This window comes from Grammomys surdaster, unplaced genomic scaffold (genome assembly GCF_004785775.1).
Source record: "Grammomys surdaster isolate TR1022 unplaced genomic scaffold, NIH_TR_1.0 125953, whole genome shotgun sequence".
NCBI classification, from domain to species: Eukaryota; Metazoa; Chordata; class Mammalia; order Rodentia; family Muridae; genus Grammomys; species Grammomys surdaster.
Window position 1 is genome coordinate 225736 of NW_021620773.1, and position 18353 is coordinate 244088.

The following is an 18353-nucleotide window of genomic DNA, read 5'->3' on the forward strand; positions in this document are numbered from 1 at the left end:
GCCCATGAAGCTTCATGTTTTAAAATGATAAGCTCTTATACAAGGAAAACACAGGACCTATAGGATTTTTATACCACGTGTTACTGTGGAAAAAAATAATTCTGTGAGGCCAACCATGGTGTATAATTTACACACACACACACACACACACACACACACACACACACACACACACGAGTGTCATTTGAACATACTTGTCAAGCTATGACAAGGATGAATAATAATAATTCCATGAGGTTGACCATGATGTACATTTTATATGTATGTATATACATATATGTCATTTGGAGGTACTTTTCAAGCTAAGACGAGGATGGATAAAAATCTAATCAGGAACCATTAATGAAAGGGCACCGTGTTCCACTGAGTACCTTTTTGCCATCCTGCACATTGTCAAGCAGACTTGCCTCCTCTTTTCTTCAGTCCCTTCCCATCGCTGGCTCTTCCTTTCCTGTTTCCTTTTCCCACTTCCCCTCTTCCTTTTCATCCTTGTTCTGTCTTTTTTCTGTCCCTGCCTTTTCTTCCAGTCCTCCCCTCCCCGCACTTTGTTTTTCCTTTCTATTTCTTCTTGCTCTCGTCCCTCTTTCTTCTCTCTGTTCTTCGTCATGTCTCAGCTTAACATGCTTTCTGTGGCACAGAAGAGGAAATATTTAACATTTTGTGCAAGAAAATATCAGACTGCTTATTTCATGAGTAGTATTACTGTTTAAGTTGTTCCGCTTATAGAAGCAGAGAGTGCAGGTGTTGTCCACTGATAGAACCCGTCGCTCATGGTAGACAATTTCTCTAGAGTTTAAGGCTATAAGTAAGAGGAATGTGGAAGGACTGAAGTAATGGATATTCCACTGGCAAAACCAGACAATCATAGATAATATCCTCATATAAACTTTACTGAACTTTGTAATTTTGTCCTAACCCTCGAGGCTGAGAACCGGACTGAGAGGTGATTGCAACACTAATCTTTTTCTTGTGAGCCATATGCTTTGCTGAGGGTGACAGACTATGATTAGTCTATTTCAGGGCAGTGAAGGCAGAGGCTGAAGCAGAGACAGAGGCTAGGAGAGTACAGAGTTGAACTATCCAAAGGAATGCCAGGACAGAGACTGCTGGCGGGTGTGGAATTTGAACAGATAGATAAAGCAGTAGGATGACGGGAGGTCTCGAAAGCCAAGGAGTCAGGGAGAATGTACCAGCATGTCCATGTCCGTGCTCTGCAGAAACAAGTACATGGTTTATAGTGATGGAACTGAAGGTTAGAGGCTAAGCCGCGACCACCACCCCTTACCACACTTAAGATTTTACAACCTTTGAGGAACTTTTTTGTTTCTTGCATCTTATCTCTACCTTTATTGGGGCCCCTGAGATCCCAATATTCTATGATACCCCTATCTCTATGAGAGATTTACTAAGACCCCTCATGGGACTCTGCATAGTGTTGTATTTATGGTTCAGATTTATTGAGAAAAGAATATACAGCCGTAGTATAAGGAACAGACACAGAGGCACCTGTAGGAGACCATGGTCAAGCTTCCTTTGCTTACTCCCAGAGATCGTACAGAGCGCAGGCCCGAGGAACAAATGCACAGCAGCTTAAGCCAGAGAACTCTGTTAGATAGTCACCATCATCCAAGGTTATCACTGGGTTGAGGGACATATTCATATGTGCCTAACAGGTACCAGATTCTAGGCCTCCATACAGAAAGCATGTTGTTAGGATCAGTCATGTGTTTGCATCTAGACCTCACGGACACCCTTTATTACTTTGCTGTTGACAGAGATAGTTTGAGAGTTAAAGTTTTGGATGTTAACCAGAATGTACATAGGTTTGCAACGAAGGTGTTTCTGAAGGCAGCAGTCACAGGGTTGACATACTAGTTCTATCTTACGTACCACTTTTTAATAGAGAGACATACCTTGTGTTTTAAAAACTTAATACAAAAAATAGAAGAGCACAAACATTTGGTTAACTTCCTGTGGTGTTAGGTTATAGATCTCTACCCTGGCATGGATTAGCAGGACACCTGGGAGGTCTATGCCTGTTTTGATTTGAATGCTGCTAGGTGAGAAAGTGTCCGATGGCCTTGTGCTAGAATTAAGAGCTATGTGCTACGCAGATGAAACGCTTCGTGTCAGTTTAGGCTTTGAGAATAAAGTTGGTGACCGACTAGGGTGGAGTCCTCTTGGCTCTGGCCAAGTTGTTTATATAAAGTACAAATTATCTCCCTGGAAGGCATATATTCATAGTCAGGAGCTAAGAATTTTGCTTTGTTTTTTTTTTTCTTAAACTAAGTTTGAACTTCTGCTCAGTGTTTCAAGTTCCCTCTGTTTTCACCAGTGTCTGTAAGAAAAATGATGGTGAATCACATTCAACTGCAAACACCAAGCAGACAGATCTTACTGGAGATGGGGCGGAGCAAGGCTGTAAACTCTCAAAGCCCACCCCCAGTGACTGTTCTTTCCCCTGCAAGGCTGTACTACCTCACTGTATGCCTCCACCTACTGGGAACCAAGGGTTCAAATCCCTGAGCCCATAAGAAACATTTCTCATTCAAACCACCATAGCTAGTCATTTATTTATAACTTTATTTTTATATTATTAACTCATCTTAGCTAGTCAGTATTCTGAGGACTAAGTCTGTGAGCCTCTCTTAAACAAAGGCTTTGAGATGTACACTACCTTCAAGGCCACCATTTCCTTCCCCTGTCTGTGAATCCTAAGCATGGTTCTTAGATAATATTTCCAAATATTATTAGCCCTTTGTGCACTCAGTGGTTGAAGAAAGGAAACATTAGAGAGGAAGAAATGAGTTGACTCCTGTCTGTATTGTTCTTACATAATATAAATGGGTGAATCATGAACGTACATATTTAAATTATATCATCATATTATTTAGTCTTGTGAAATAAAATGTGAGTTAAAAGACTGCATGTATCTTAGGAGCTTGCTGACAGAGAGTTTAATTTTTTTATAGCTGTTTTAGCTACTGATTTCCTACTTATCTACTGATTTCTTAGTTTCATGTTTTGTTTCCTAGTTTTTACTTTTTGTTTTTGTTTTTTGTTTTTCAGGGGGGGGGGTGTTGTTTGATATTTTTCTAGCCTGCTACAGTGGTCCTGATGTGGCAGTTGTTCAGTCCTAGTAGTTTACAGAACTGTTGCATGCACACCCATTATTGTCTGTGTCTTCTGTGTACCTGTGAATGAGATGCATGCTGGTATGTGACATCTGAATATCTTTATATATACTCTTTCTACCTGAGACTTTAAAGGGGTCGAAATATTTTTACTAAGCTTGCACAATCGGTACAGTTCTCAGAGTGTTTATATGAAGAGGGTGTTAGTGATTGGCCCAGTGCACTGAAGGGGGCTCAGGAAGCATTTGTTGTCATCTTCTTTTTTTAGACAGTGGATTTGTGTGTTTGAATAGGACATACAAGTTTTACTCTAAAGTAATGGTATGTGCTCATATAAATATAGAATCTATTTCCTATTCTCTGATACTGGTTTTCCATGTCTCACCATTCAAACTCACGATTTTTCTATACTGAACACCTGTCTCCTCGCTCTAGCAATGCAAGGAAAGGCGCTTCTGAGAAGTGTTTCTCTTCAGTCTGTATTGACTCAGAAGCCCAAACCAAAGTGCCCGTGTTGAGATGCTGAGCTGTTGTGCATGTGTTTAGCCTAGGCATGACGTCCCCATCCAACTCCTGCAACCCTTGCACTTTTCACTTTGTTCTAGAAAATGAAGAGGACAGCAGTGATGAAGATGGCCCTTTACACAGCCCGGGGTCAGAGGGAAGGTAAGAGACACAGGGGCTACCACACTTGACTTACTTCTGTAACGTTTTCTCTTAAGACTTAGTTTCTCTTTTTATTTTAATTATGTGTATTTGTGTATGTCTGTGGAGATATGTGCACAGGAGTGTGGGAGCCTGCACAGGTCAGAGAAGGAGGAGATCAGATCCCTTAGAGCTGGAGGGAGGGAGCTATAGGCGGTTGTGAGCCGCTGACTGTGGTGCTGGGAACAGAACTCAGGTCCTCTGTAAGAGCAGTAAGTGTTCCTAACCACTGAGCCATCTCTCCTGCCCGAAATAATAGGATTGTTAAAACTTGACTCTTAACTGCATTAAGCAATTATCTTAAAATGGAAATTATTTTGAATTTTATGATTAAGGTGATGGCCCTAGGAACAGTGATGTGAAAGTTAAGCAAAGCCATGCCTGACTCTCATAAATTTTAAAATTAAATATGGGAATATTTAAGGAAGAAAACAGAATTATTTTTTTAATAAATCAACCTGGATTTTAAGTGTTATACCTTTCTGTGTTTTCCAAAGATATAATTTTTTCATAGTTATAGATACAAAGTTTATGCAATTCTGTAAAGTAAGTTTAAATTTAATCTCATAATTGATCTTTCTTTATGTATAGCACGTTGTCTTCAGATCTTATGAAGCTTTGTGGTGAAGTGAAACCTAAAAACAAGGTAAGGGGAATTACAAGTATTGGGCAAACACTTGTCTTCTATTTTACTATTAAGCTGATAAGCTCCAGGTTTGTCTCTTTAGAGTGGCCATGGGAAATGCTCTTACTCAAATCTTCTCATTTGAAATTAAATGAGATCATTAAATAAGTCATTAAGTAAAATTACTAAATATAATTATAAATAAAAATTAAAATTCTTTAAAAATAAAGAAATTTAAAAATAAGATTTATTTTATATTCTCTATTAAGTAATAATTTGACAAATTTTTTGAAAAACTTCTCAGCAGAAACCTAAGCTTTACCAAATTTTTACACTGTGTATACTTGATAAAATATAATATGAAAGCTGATTCTTAAGCCATTGGTTAGGTAGGTAGTAGACTCTACAGTGACGTGAAGTATCAGCCATTTAAATTGACAGAGTGTTTGTGAAATTCTAACACTCAAGCTTTATGTTTGTTTTAAGTGATTCTTCCATTTCAGTATTCTGAAATTACTTAAAAAAATTTAGGGAGGCTGTAATGCATATTTATAGGAATTTAAAACTAGGTGATACCTAGTTTTGAATGTGTAGGAATCACAGGGTCCTTTCAAGGCTGTATGGTTGTACTTGACGTTAGATGAATTAAGTCATGGCGTTGAGTCAGTAGAAAACAGGGAGTACCTGCCAGCACCTTGAACACGTGCATAGAATCACATCTTGAAAAGTAATGCCGTGCAAATGGACAGAACAGTTTTAAGGACCACCAAAGTTAATCAAGAATGTAACTGGGTAATTAAGTTCTCTCACCGTGCCTGTCCTGTCCTATCGCACCATGAAGTTTTTCTCATTTTTTTTTTTTGTATGAATATGGACCCAAGGTTTTCAGATCCTTCATTCCCCCCAGCCCCCATGATAAATCTTAATTAAATATAGATTTTTTTAGCATAATTTTTAAATACATTTGTGAGGCTAATGAAAATACATCTTGAGATTTTTGTAGTCGGTATTTTTATAGTTGGTATTTTGTTGGGCATGATCAAACAATTTACCAAAACTCAAAACGTTCCATTGTGGTTCGGATCCAAGCATAAGCAGAAAGGGGAATCTCCTAAGGAAATTGTCATTGTCTAGGCTCTGTGACATTGTACTCAGTGACACCAATGTGTGATGCCGGAGAGACTTTCAAAGTGGTAGCCACAGAACAATCTGAACCACTGCGGTAGGGCACAGTGAGGGGCTCTCTGCCCTAGCACCTTTGCAATGGGAAGAGCTAGGCAAGACGGTAAAAGGTGGTCACAGGGCTTTCTCACTCCAAACTCCCAAAGCTGCCCTGCTGCTGCCTGCTACTTCCGAACTGTGAAGATGCGACAGAGATCTCATTCTCTCTTCATTCTTTGAAATAATGGGGTCACTTTATGATGTAATAAGGGCGACGGTGTGTCTTAATGATGCAGAGGAAAAAGCTGAATGCAGCACAGTGAACTTTCCAGTGGGCAGAGTAAGCACACAATTTAGCATATAAGGAGAAAAAAAAACCCACCGAAAATAAAAACTAGGAATTCGTATTAACAAAGCATTTAGTGATGGGCAACATTAGAATTTAGTTGAACTTTGCTGCAATGGATTTTCCTTTGGCTTCACTCCTTCCCATTCGCTTTTTTCATTTCTTTGTCTTGTCTTGTCTGTCTGTCTGTCTGTCTGTCTGTCTCTGTTTCTGTTTCTCTCTTTGTGTGTGTGTGTGTGTGTGTGTCTTTCTGTGTGTCTCTGTTTCTCCCTGTCTCTCTATCTTTCTGTGTCTGTCTGTCTGTCTCTGTTTCTCTCTCTGTGTGTATCTGTCTGTCTCTCTTTGTATCTGTTTCTCTTCTGTCTCTCTGTCTCTCTATCTTTCTGTGTGTGTGTGTCTGTCTGTTTCTTTCTGTGTATCTCTGTTTCTCCCTGTCTCTCTGTCTTTCTCTCTGTGTGTGTGTCTGTCTGTCTCTGTTTTTCTCTGTGTGTCTCTCTGTGTGTATATCTGTCTTTCTCTTTCTTTGTATATGTGTCTCTCTGTCTCTCTGTCTCTCTGTCTCTCTGTGTCTGTCTGTCTGTCTGTCTCTGTTTCTCTCTGTGTGTCTATGTGTGTGTATATCTGCCTGTCTGACTGTCTGTCTTTGTGTATGTCTGTCTGTATGTGCATCTGTTTCTGTGTCTGTCTCTGTGTGTGTATGTCTGTCTATCTCTCCCTCTCCCTCTCTCTCTCCCCCTCCCCTTCCCCCTTCCCTCCCCTTCCCCCTCCCCTCCCCCCCCCCTCTGGAGCTGGTCACTTGTGGCTGTTCAACACAGTGATGTTAGTGACCTTTGACTGACTGACTTTGGAGTGACCACAGGCAGATGTACAGAATCCTCATACTTTCACATCCTCAGTTGTAAACAAGTTACCTCTTCACACCTGACATAAAGAAGATTTAGAACTGTGCCTGGCACAGATGTGCAATCCAAATGCTGGTCGGCATTGTGGCCTTGAACGGTGTTATCTGGCTACAACTCTGCCTCGCCTCTGCCCCTCTGTTGTTTTTGACACACCAGGAAGGAAAGGATGTGCTAAGTGTTTTTATCTATCTCATATACCAAATTAGATAACATATTTATTATCTATTTTAATAATAATAGTAATAATTAATAATAATAATAATAATAAAAAACAACCCCTCTGTTCCTCAGTCACGTTCTGTGCATAAGCTTGCTTCTGATTGTTTCTCTTTCCATTCTTTAACTAGGCTCGAAGGAGAACCACCACTCAGATGGAGTTGCTGTACGCAGATAGCAGTGAAGTAGCCTCAGACACTAGTGCAGGAGATGCCTCCTTGCCTGGCCCTCTGGCACCTGTTGCAGAAGGGCAGGAGATTGGAATGAACACAGAGACAAGTGGTACTTCTGCTAGGGAAAAAGAGCTGCTTCCCCCATCTGGCTTACCTTCTAAGATAGGCAGCATGTAAGTCTGGCCCCGCTACACTAACTCCCTCTCTAGTGGCCTTTTCTTGTGTTTATTAATATGCATGTTGCTAATTTCTTATTTCTGTTTAAAAAAAATAGATAATCAATTTCTGGTTTTCAAAGTCATTTCTGTTAGGTACTGATTTTTCTTCGTACATGGGTATGTGTTGTGTATGTGTTGTGTATATATGTGTGTGTTGTGTATGTGTCGTATATGTGCTATGTATATATGTGTGTGTTGTGTATGTGTTGTATATGTGTTGTATATATGTGTATGTGCTGTGTATGTGTTGTATATATGTTGTGTATGTGTGTGTGTTGTGTGTGTGTGTGTTGTGTATGTGTGTTGTGTGTGTCTGTGTGTTCTTGTGCATAGAGGAGGACTGATGTTGAAGTTATGTGTCATACTCAGTCGTTCTTTTTTTTGTTTTGTTTTGTTTTTTTTCGAGACAGGGTTTCTTTGTATAGCCCTGGCTGTCCTGGAACTCACTCTGTAGAGCAGGCTGGCCTCGAACTCAGAAATCCACCTGCCTCTGCCTCCCAAGTGCTGGGATTAAAGGCGTGTGCCACCTGAGGCATGGTCCTTCTCTGAACTCAGAGTTCGCTTTCTAGGCCAGCCAGCTTCTTCCTGGAGACGCCTCCTTGCTCTGCCTACGTTGGGCTGGGATTCTGGGAGAGCTGCCATGCTTGGCTGGTTTTATGTAGGTTTGAGGCATCCAAGTTCCATTTGTTATTTTTGTGCAGCAAGCACTTTCCCTAAACGGCCCTCTCTCCAGCCTAACCCATAATGTTTTGGGCAGTCAAAATAACTTACGATTCTTTTTTCTTTTTTGACTTGCTTTGTTTAATCTCCAAGTTTTAGGATAACTCTGAGTGATGATTATAGGCACAATTTATTTAGAAATAACATTAGGTTAAAGTTATACAAATGAAATGCATGTTGACAAAAGCTTTAAACTCTCAGATTTGCCCCAGATTTTTTACATTCTTGTTCTAATAACCTGATAGGATTTTAAATTGTTGCTGACCCCTTTAAAGGAAAAACAACAACAACAAATTATAACCTTCGTACATTTCAGGTTTTCGTATTTTATGTCATTTTAATTTTTTTGAGACAGGGTTTCACTATGTAGCCATGGATGGCACAGAACTTTTGTTATGTAGACCAGGCTATCTTCAGGCTCTCAAGTGCTGAGATTAAAGATGAACATTACCACGACCACCTTTCCTGACCCTTTACCATGAAGCTAATTCTATGCCTGGGATGAAAGGGGTGTGTGTGTGTGTGTGGTGTGTGTGTGTGTGGTGTGTGTGGTGTGTGTGTGTGCTGTGTGTGTGTGTGTGTGGTGTGTGTATGGTATCTCTGTGTGTGTGTGTGTGGTGTGTGTGTGGTATCTGTGTGTGTATGTGTTTATGGTGTGTGTGTGGTGTGGTGTATGTGTATGTGTGTGTATGTGTTTGTGGTGTGTGTGTGGTGTGGTGTATGTGTATGTGTCTGTGTGTGTATGTGTTTGTGGTGTGTGTGTGTGGTGTATGTGTCTGTGTGTGTATGTGTTTGTGGTATGTGTGTGGTGTGGTGTATGTGTGTGTGCATGTGTATGTGTGTGTTGGTAGTTACATTAAAATTAGAACTTTATTTCCCTTTTATACATCAGTTCATTTTAGATTTTTATTTATTATTTATGTATGTGGGTGATTTGTATGTGACTGATTTGCAAGTGAGTGTGTCGTGCCTGTGGAGATCAGAAGAACATGTCTGATACCCTGGAACTGTAGTTACAGATGGCCGTGAACCACCCTGTGGGTGCTGGGAATTGAACCCGGGTCCTTTGAAAGAGCAGCAAGTGCTGTTACCCGCTGAGCCACCTCTCCAGCTCCCCACGTGTAAAGATTTTTAGTGATGTTTCTGCAAACTAACTCTTATGCAGCAAACGATTTCTGATATGCACATATCTGAGAAATATTACCCCTAAAGCAGCATGCAAAGCAGATAATGCAAAGTATAATAAACTCGCTTCGTGTGTCTGTTTTCCATAATCTTCCTTTTTGTGAAGGCATTTCCATGATCTTCCGTTCGGCAGTAGGAATCTACGATCTTTAGTCACAGAATTAATTTGAATGAGTTTTCCTGCATGTGCTTACGTGATTAATGTTGGATGCTGCTAACCAGTGTAGCCACGGCTTCAGTGCTGTGATAGGAGGAGGGCGCGACAGTTTTAATCAAGGCAGTGACACAGATAAGGGACAGCTAGAGACTTGCATGTGTCCAGCGTTTAGTGTGCCTATGGCAGGCACTTTAAGATCTTCAGGACTAAATCTGTGGCCTGGAATCTCCACTCAGGTAATATATCTATTTATAATCGTATAGATCTTTATGACAGACTACAGAAAATGTCTTTTTGACTTTGTCCCTTCATACAGTTTTCCTCTATGTTTTCCTGAACTTAGAGGGCTGGATTTAAATTCCTTGCACTTCTTCTCTTGTTTGAGGCAGTCTCTTGGAGCCTCCGCTGGCATCAAGCTGTTTAGCCAAGGCTAATGGCTCCATCTCCTAAGTGCTAAGACTCCATGCCTGTGTCACCCTGTCAGACCCAGGCTCTACAAATTTAAGATTGTCCCTGCATTTGGCGCTGGAGTGCCTATAACTTATAGGACGTCACCTTCCTTTCCTTATCACAGGTAGAATGCAGAGGTGCTGAAATGTGCTTTCTTCAGACATCATGGAAATAATAAATCTCATTTTTTCATTTTTGAATATCAATTATGGAAACTCATTCCATATTTTTTTCTTATTAGTGTAACTTGCTGAGAATAGTAATATTCATCATTGCATTCACAAAACTCATAGTCTTTAAGTTTTATTTATTCGGCATCCACTCCACATCTTTGTTTTTAATTCAAGAAGGTTTTTGACACAGGATCTCATTCATTGTCCCCCCCCCAAAAAAGAGAGAGAGAGAGAAAGAGAGAGAGAGAGAGAGAGAGAGAGAGAGAGAGAGAGAGAGAGAAATCATTGTGTAGCCCAGAATCTAGAAATATAATTCCTGTTTCTATTGAACCCAGTATCTCAAGAATGATTGAGAAATACAGGACGGGACAAAATGAATAATTTAAAAATAAGCTGAGTGGGCAAATGGCTCTCAAGATTGTTGAATCTGATGTTTTCCCTGGGAGAGCTTTGGTCTAAACTCTCAGTTGTCTAATTTTGAATTTGGTTTGCCTTGTGGATGTGGGATTCAGATGTTTACTAACCTGTTGCCCCAGACTCTTAAGTGCCGGTTCATGAGCTTGAGCCACCATACCTAGCTTTCACAATCTAAAGTTAACGACAAGAATATTTTATTACTAAAATATATAAAATTACTGATTGATGTCTAAATCTAGTTCAGTAAAAATAATTGTCATTATTGGTTTTGTGTGACTACTTACATTGCTATTTTATTGTTTTCTTATTAAATTGTTTTCTTTCTCATAATCTAGTAGTTTCCTTTTTATAAAACTTTTAAGATAATTTTCCCTCAGATCAAATAATTTCTGATAAAATTTGAGTACTTAAACTATTATTAGTGCTTACATTAGAAGATGCAGACTTGCACACAATTAATAAAGTTGCTAACTTAAAAATTTGCGATTATTGACCTCCTAGCACTGTAAAATAAGTCATGTATTATTTTCCTATTTGAGTTTTATTCCCTTGCCCCCCTGCCAAGAAATAAATTTAAAGCTTTTAGATCAGATTGGCTGTGAAGGTCTTTAAATTTAGACATATTAAAAATAGTTAAAAATAAAAATAAAATAAATAAAAAAATAATTAAAATTTTTTCCTATTGTAGTTCCAGACAGTCATCTCAATCAGAAAAAAAAGTGCCAGAGCCTTCCCCTGTAACAAGGAGAAAGGCATATGAGAAAGCAGATAAACCAAAGACCAAGGAGCATAAACAGTAAGTCCCCAGTGCTTTTCATCTACTCAGTGGCTTAAAGGTCCCCTGCAGCAGACGCTGGCTGAAGGGCAGCTGAACTGTGTGCTTATGCTGGTTTTGCAGACACGCAAGAGAACTCTTGGCTTGGCTAAACTATCTTCCGGCTTTCTGGTCACATGTCCACCGTTCCTATACTTGAGCACCTTTCTCCCCGTTCACGCCACTAACCCTTCTTTCAGTTATTTTCCTTTATCCCTGAACTCATTGCTAATGCCTTTCGACTAAAAGTTATCAAGCTTCCCATTCAAACTGTCGTCAGATTCAAACTTAATTTCGCCTATCCTCTGAAACTGACTTGACCTTCTCCCTCCCTCACGTGACCGCAGACTCTGTATTGCTAATAAGGCGTGGCGCGTGGGACATTTTCTTCCTTCTCACATGTGACACCATTCTCAGTCATTTCTTTTATGTCTCATGAGGGTTAATTGGCAGTTCGGATTATAGACTGCTGATCCCTTCCCACGGGTGCTTCTAAACTACACCATCATGATTTGCAGAAGTTGAGTGAATTAAATTATCCTGTAAAACACCCCAACCTTTATGCTACCAATCTCCCTCCTCATCGCTCCAAAATGTTACTGGGGGAAGATGGGTCCATGGCAGAAAGCCTCTGTGCCCACCTGCCTTGAAATATCAGTAAACTCACTATATTCTTTTGTTTCATTAACATAAAGACGTTCATATACTTTCTGTTCCTCAGAGGACAGTTCTATACCACGACTCTTCTTCTCTTGTGCCAAGAAATGACTTACACATTTTCTGCTTTGAGCATCGGTGGAGCTGACTTGACTGGCACACTAGCTATCCTTCTATTCATCCTTGCTTTCTGTAGTTTTAAAGAAGTGATTTGCTTTTTTTTTTTTTTTTTTCATTGAGTCCGGTGTCTCAGGAATCATTGAGAAATGGTAGACTAGAGACAATAAATGATTTAAAAGCAAACTGCTCTTGAGCCCTTTGGGCCAGCTGCTTCTTCTGTACGGCGAGCGATTTGGGCTCAATTCTGTCTAGATTTGTAATTAAGTCGAGCTAGGCTTGTAGATGTGGATTTTGGATCTCTCTAGGACGACTCCTTTTCTCCACTGCCATCTTGTGGCCAGTGTGACAAAGTCCGATAATTTGTTCGAAGAGCATAATCTCAAAAAAGAGGAAGAAAAGAAGGAATTCTATAATAAAAAGATTTTTTTAAAAAAAGCATGTTTCTAGAACTTTCCTAACAAAGCAATAACCAACTAAAGCCACCTGTTTGATGTTCTTTTTTCTCGTAGCTCAGATTCGGGCGCTTCCGAGACTAGTCTCTCACCTCCTTCCTCCCCACCAAGCCGGCCCCGTAACGAACTGAATGTGTTTAATCGCCTTACTGTTTCTCAGGGAAACACGTCAGTTCAGCAGGATAAGTATGTTGTGGAAGAGAGTCTGATCTCTCACCCCGGACTTCGCACCCCCCAGAACAGTCTGTGCGGACCTTTCAGCCTCGCTGTTTGGGAGGTGGAGTCTGCCATATTTTTGTATTTTTTTAAATGGAAAGGAGCCGTGTGGTCAAACTTAAGAGACCATTTCCCTGCTGAACATGGCTCCCTGCAGTGCACAGCTGCGATTTCAGTTCTCATCTCTCCTGTTCCTGCAAAGTAAATCAGAATGAAACAAACAAACAAAAACCTTTGAACATTTGACGTTTCAAAACTTATTTAGATTTCCCAGCTTCTGTAAGCTCCCAAAAGTGTCTAACTCTGCCTGACTATGTTGAAATGTGGCGAATGTTTCCCTGTTGGTAGATTAGACAACTTACAAAGACCACATGCTCCTAACATTTGGTGGTTCTAGATAAGTCTACCACAATCTCCAGTAATTGTGTTATGGGAGTATTCCATTACCCTTGTGGATAGAGGATATGGGACTGGAAGGCAGTTGTGGGGAGAGACTAGGATGTGGAAAATATCATTTTTACTAACTTAGAAGTAAAAACGTGTCCCTGTACTGAGCTTGAACCTTTCTTCTAAAAAGTCAGTGATAATATGGCTGTCAGAATGTAGTCATGAGCCCTGGCTTGTCTGCTTGGAATCTGAATAATCCCTTTGTGAGTTTATGCACTTAACATTCTCCTCCCAGCCACGGCTGTTGGCTTCCTGTGCTGTTACCGTCCCGCATGTAACATCTCTAAAATTTATAGGATGCCATTTAAAAGATCTGTCTAATACGCTTTCGATTGTATTAAATGGCTCTATAAATGTAATTACACTCATTATTTGGAAATCATTTTTAATCTGCTTAATTCACAAATCAGTTACTTATATATCCCTTATTAGCTTATTTTTTAAATGTACTCACGAGAGGATGTGTCCTTTAGATTGATCTAGAAAGATAAATATTGTACTATTGAACAAAACAGCCCTTACTATCATTAAGTTGTCCCTTCAACGGAGGAAGGTAGAACATTAGTAACATATCGCAGAAGTTCATCTTCACTGGTATGTGAACAGTTGATAAATTCCAGGTAGTAGCCGGGCGGTGGTGGCGCACTCCTTTAATCCCCAGCACTTGGGAGGCAGAGGCAGGTGGATTTCTGAGTTCGAGGCCAGCCTGGTCTACAGAGTGAGTTCCAGGACAGCCAGGGCTATACAGAGAAACCCTGTCTTGAAAAACCAAAAAAAAACAAAAACAAAAACAAAAACAAAAACAAAAAACAAACAAACAGATAAATTCCAGGTACTTTGCATTCATGGTAGTTCTAAATTTTTCTGTTGCACGTGGGATATGGTGGCTCACAGATGTAACCCAGCACTTAAGATGCTGAAGTAAGGGCCAGTGGGGACCACTATACATCCAAGGCCAGACTGAGCTACACAGTGAGTTTCAGAACAGTCTGAGGTACAGATTAAGAACCTGTCTCATTTTTGTTTTTTGTCAGTCTTGACAATCTTGATAAGCTCCTCATTGTTTACTATTTTGTTATGAATATATTTAATGGACTGCACTAATTTTATGGCTATTATCTCTATAAGTAATACATTGATTCAACTGAATTCATACTTTGAAAATTCCTTTCCTTTTTTATTCCTTTCTTTGGGGCCCTGTTTTGAGACTGTCGTTTCTCATGCACACCTTACAGTTTGATTCTCCTCAGGTCTCAGGCCACCACTACCTTCCCCATTCTCCCCAGGACACTACACAGTCTAAGTTCCTAACAGCCAAGGCAGGGCAGTCTGTGGGGTGGAGTGCAGGCTGACTGTCTCACCTAACCAGTTATTACAGAGGTGGCCTCTTAGTCAGAACTCTCTGCTTTGGAAATAAGTTAAAACTATGGGTTTTTAAACATGTAAATATAGAACGAATTTATCAAACTTCCACACTAGAATCTAGCTAAAACAGTAATTACCAAGATACAGTCACACATGGTTACTAGAATTTGTTTAAAGATAGTCATCAAATTAAGCCTTGCAGTGATGTGGTTCATATACTTGATACTTTTCCTTGCCTGTTCCGAAGTTTTAGAAGTGAAGGTGAAATTTATGGGCCAGCAATAAGTAGAGAGTTTTTGCCCCCTAAACTTGGTGGAAAACCAAAAACCTCCCCCCACTTTTTTTTCTTTTGTCTAATTTAACTATACTTTAAACTTGCTGATTTCTGGTGCAAACCGGAAAAATGAAAAGGGAATGTTTACGAAGTTCCGTTACCCATGCTGTTGGTGTTCTGTCTGTCTTCAGTGTCTTTGCCTGTTTGGATATCTGTTCTTTCTCCTCATGACTTTAACTCTTTCACTGTAGGTCTGATGAAAGTGATTCCTCTTTGTCGGAGGTACACAGGTACTCTCTTCCTCTCTTTCCTACCTCCTTGTGCTCCTAGAAGTCCTAAATGCTTCCTAGAAATACTAAGCAAATCTCAGAAATCTCAGGGTTTTTGTTTTTTTAATTGCATGTATAACTCATTGTAAGCCTCGTGAGTGCACTAATATTTTAAAACATTAATGTTAATGTATCTTGTGAGTTTATCCTGTAAAGTAGTAGCAAACACGTGTTGTGAAAACTTAGAAACTAGATTGTTGCTGCCTGTAACCTTGTTTTTTCCTGGAAAGGATAATCAGGTTTCACCACTCCCAAGGTCAGAGGGGCTTGAACTTTAGGGCTAAGCGTTCCTGCTGCTTCTAGGTCAAGGAGTTACCTAGGTATCTTTTCTTGTTGATTTAAGCAATTTGAAGTAAAAGTTGTATTTCCTAACAGAATACTAGATTATAAAAAGTACACTGCCGTGACACAAATTAGAAAAAAATCTTATATTTAATTTTTTAAAAACTGATAAATGAAGTTTTAAGAATAATAGCATTACCTTTTTTCATGTTCTAGGTTTGGGGAGGGACTTAATTTCTTTCTCTTTCTCTCTTGTTCCCTCTCCCCACACTTACCCATTTGTCTCCTTTTTCCCCTTGTTTTCCTTCTTGTATGGTCATTTTTCTGAACATCAGCCGATCCTCCAGAAGGTAGGCAGGGGAAGGGAGAAGAAATTAATCTCACAGTGTTATGACTCCACTGGTTTGCATGGAACAAAATGAGCGAGTTTTTTTTTTTTTTTCTTTTTCTTCTCCACTCAGATCAGCTTTATTGGACACATGTACATAATTTAGTCTAAACTAAAGAAATGTTGCCGGGCAATGGTGGCGCATGCCTTTAATCCCAGCACTTAGGAGGCAGAGGCAGGCAGATTTCTGAGTTTGAGGCTAGCATGGTCTACAGAGTGAGTTCCAGGACAGCCAGGGCTACACAGAGAAACCCTGTCTCGAAAAACCCAAAAAAAAAAAAAAAAAAAAAAGAAATCTTTTAATGGTTGTTTTTATATTTCAGAATGTGAACAGATTAATTAGGACACAATAAAAATACCTTAAGTGTCTACTTTCAGTGCCCAGATTTCTCCATTATTTTAGTGGTACAGGGTAATTGATAGAAAATATTAACAGCCTTAATATGCTGAATGTTTTTGAACACTTTAATTACCTAGTGAATGCTTGGAATATTTTTAATTTTTAATATTGAGATTAGTTTTCTTCAGAACCCTGAATAACTAGTGGTACTGACAGCTGTCTCAGAGGGATGCAGAGAGACTAGAGTTTGGCTCTCCAGCATCCACACAATGCCTGGGCAGGCATGGAGACCTGTGCCTGGGCAGCACTCGGGAAGCAGGGACAGAGGATGCCTGGAGCAAAGTGGCTTGTTAAAGTAGTTAAAATAGTGAGAGACTTGCCTCAACACATAAGGTGGAAAATGGCTTGGGAAGACACCTGACCATAGCCTTAGGCCTGTCCATATCATGTACACTTGTACCTGTCCCCACTGGTGTTAGCCCACACATATGGAAACAGACAAATACATGGGTATGCCACACATACACATGCAGGAACAGAGACTGTGTAAGAATAACAAGAGCCTTCTGCTTCCCAGGAAGTTAGCTGTGCTAAACATGTAGCTTTATGCCGGATGTTGTATCAGGAGACACAGTGTTGGTCACCTAAGTGATTTTTACAGTGCAGCTGTGTTCTGAGGATGGTTGGCGTCACTGAGTCACCAACAGCTCTCACATGGCTAACTCAGTTTTGTTAGTGACTTCTTTCCTATGTGTGCAGTTATGACAGCCTCTCCCAGAAGGATACCACCCCTTAAATGGTTGAAACATGTCTGTAAACTTGACAGCACACCACACTTTTGAAAGTAGCACCTCTCCCATTTCAGGTTTCATTTGTTTACATTTTTACATTACAAAAAAGTTATTAGTGTTGATTTCAATCTGAAATTTTGCATGCAGGCAGATAAACTGGAATATTATATATATATATATATATATATATATATATATATATATATATATATATATTCTTTTTCTTTATATATCAAGAGATAATCTCAAGGGTCACTTTTGGTGACATGGAATTTCTTTCACTCCGAAGTTTAAAAAAAAAAAAAGAAAGAAAGAAAATAAAAATAAAAAGAGTTACAGTATAATAAGCCCTTAATATAATATTTTTTAAAATTAGCCTGTTTACCTCCTTTGTGTCTCTATTCAATTTTTTTTGAGGGGGCAGCCTTCTTCAGCTATATGAGAACTAATTTGGTATTTCTTCTTGCGTATATGTGACACCACTCTAAATATTTAGCGCTTCAATTTCCTGATTATGTCCTTCCCACCCCCATGTGTACTTTTATCATCTTGACGGTTTTATTCTAATTTTTTCCTTAAGTTGGAAAGATTCTGGTATTCAGTGTTCATAAAACACAGCATCAGCATCTAGAGCTGAAGCCCATCCCTGACGTGTCCTGAACAGAATGTACATGTCCTGGCAGGTTGTCCTAATGTGTTTACTTCTTGAACAAACCCCTTGGCAATTTCAGTAGAGAAACCACAAATAGTTAACTTTTACCTTGGACTCAACAGGTACCACCCTCTCTCTAGAAGTTAGCCCTCCTTTATACTTGGATAATTCTCTCCTATCTTTGACTGGAGTGCTAGGTTTAAATTTTACCCAGTGATCATGCTAATGCTACGTGTAACTGACTTCTTGTTTGGGTGATCCCTCCCCACCCCCACTCCGGGCAACACAGTACAATATCCTCCTATTAAATTTATCAATTTAATTAGCAAGCCATTTCCGTTATTAGAGCCAGTGAAGGATTGATTAAATGTCAGAGATCTTCCAAATTGACTGTTTGCCCCTGGTGCAACTTCTTTAGCGTTTCAGTTCCATATTTACCTCGCTCTTTCTGAAGGGCGTTCTCTGACAGACAGAGTATTCAGACTTCATTAGAGTCAGCATAAAATGTACACATCATATACCCTAGTTCATCATCTACTGATACTAGAAGGGGCATCTCCACACGATTGGCAAGCCCGTGTTATGTCTTACTGATAAACATTTACGTTTAAAAAGTGTTTATAATGATTTGTCCAATATTTTTC

General features: G+C 39.6%; 1 protein-coding gene across 4 annotated transcripts in view; it reads left to right on the plus strand.

Moving 5' to 3' along the window:
- Positions 1-18353, plus strand: part of Kif21a (kinesin family member 21A) — a 115698-nt gene that overhangs the window by 86254 nt on the left and 11091 nt on the right. For 2 of the 4 annotated variants that reach the window (XM_028753651.1, XM_028753653.1), the window contains 6 exons: positions 3740-3800; positions 4431-4485; positions 7221-7435; positions 11271-11378; positions 12683-12811; positions 15179-15217. In XM_028753651.1, coding sequence (XP_028609484.1) covers positions 3740-3800; positions 4431-4485; positions 7221-7435; positions 11271-11378; positions 12683-12811; positions 15179-15217 — 607 coding nt within the window. The remainder of the gene's footprint in view (positions 1-3739; positions 3801-4430; positions 4486-7220; positions 7436-11270; positions 11379-12682; positions 12812-15178; positions 15218-18353) is intronic. The other 2 variants (XM_028753654.1, XM_028753655.1) reach the window with 1 other exon arrangement.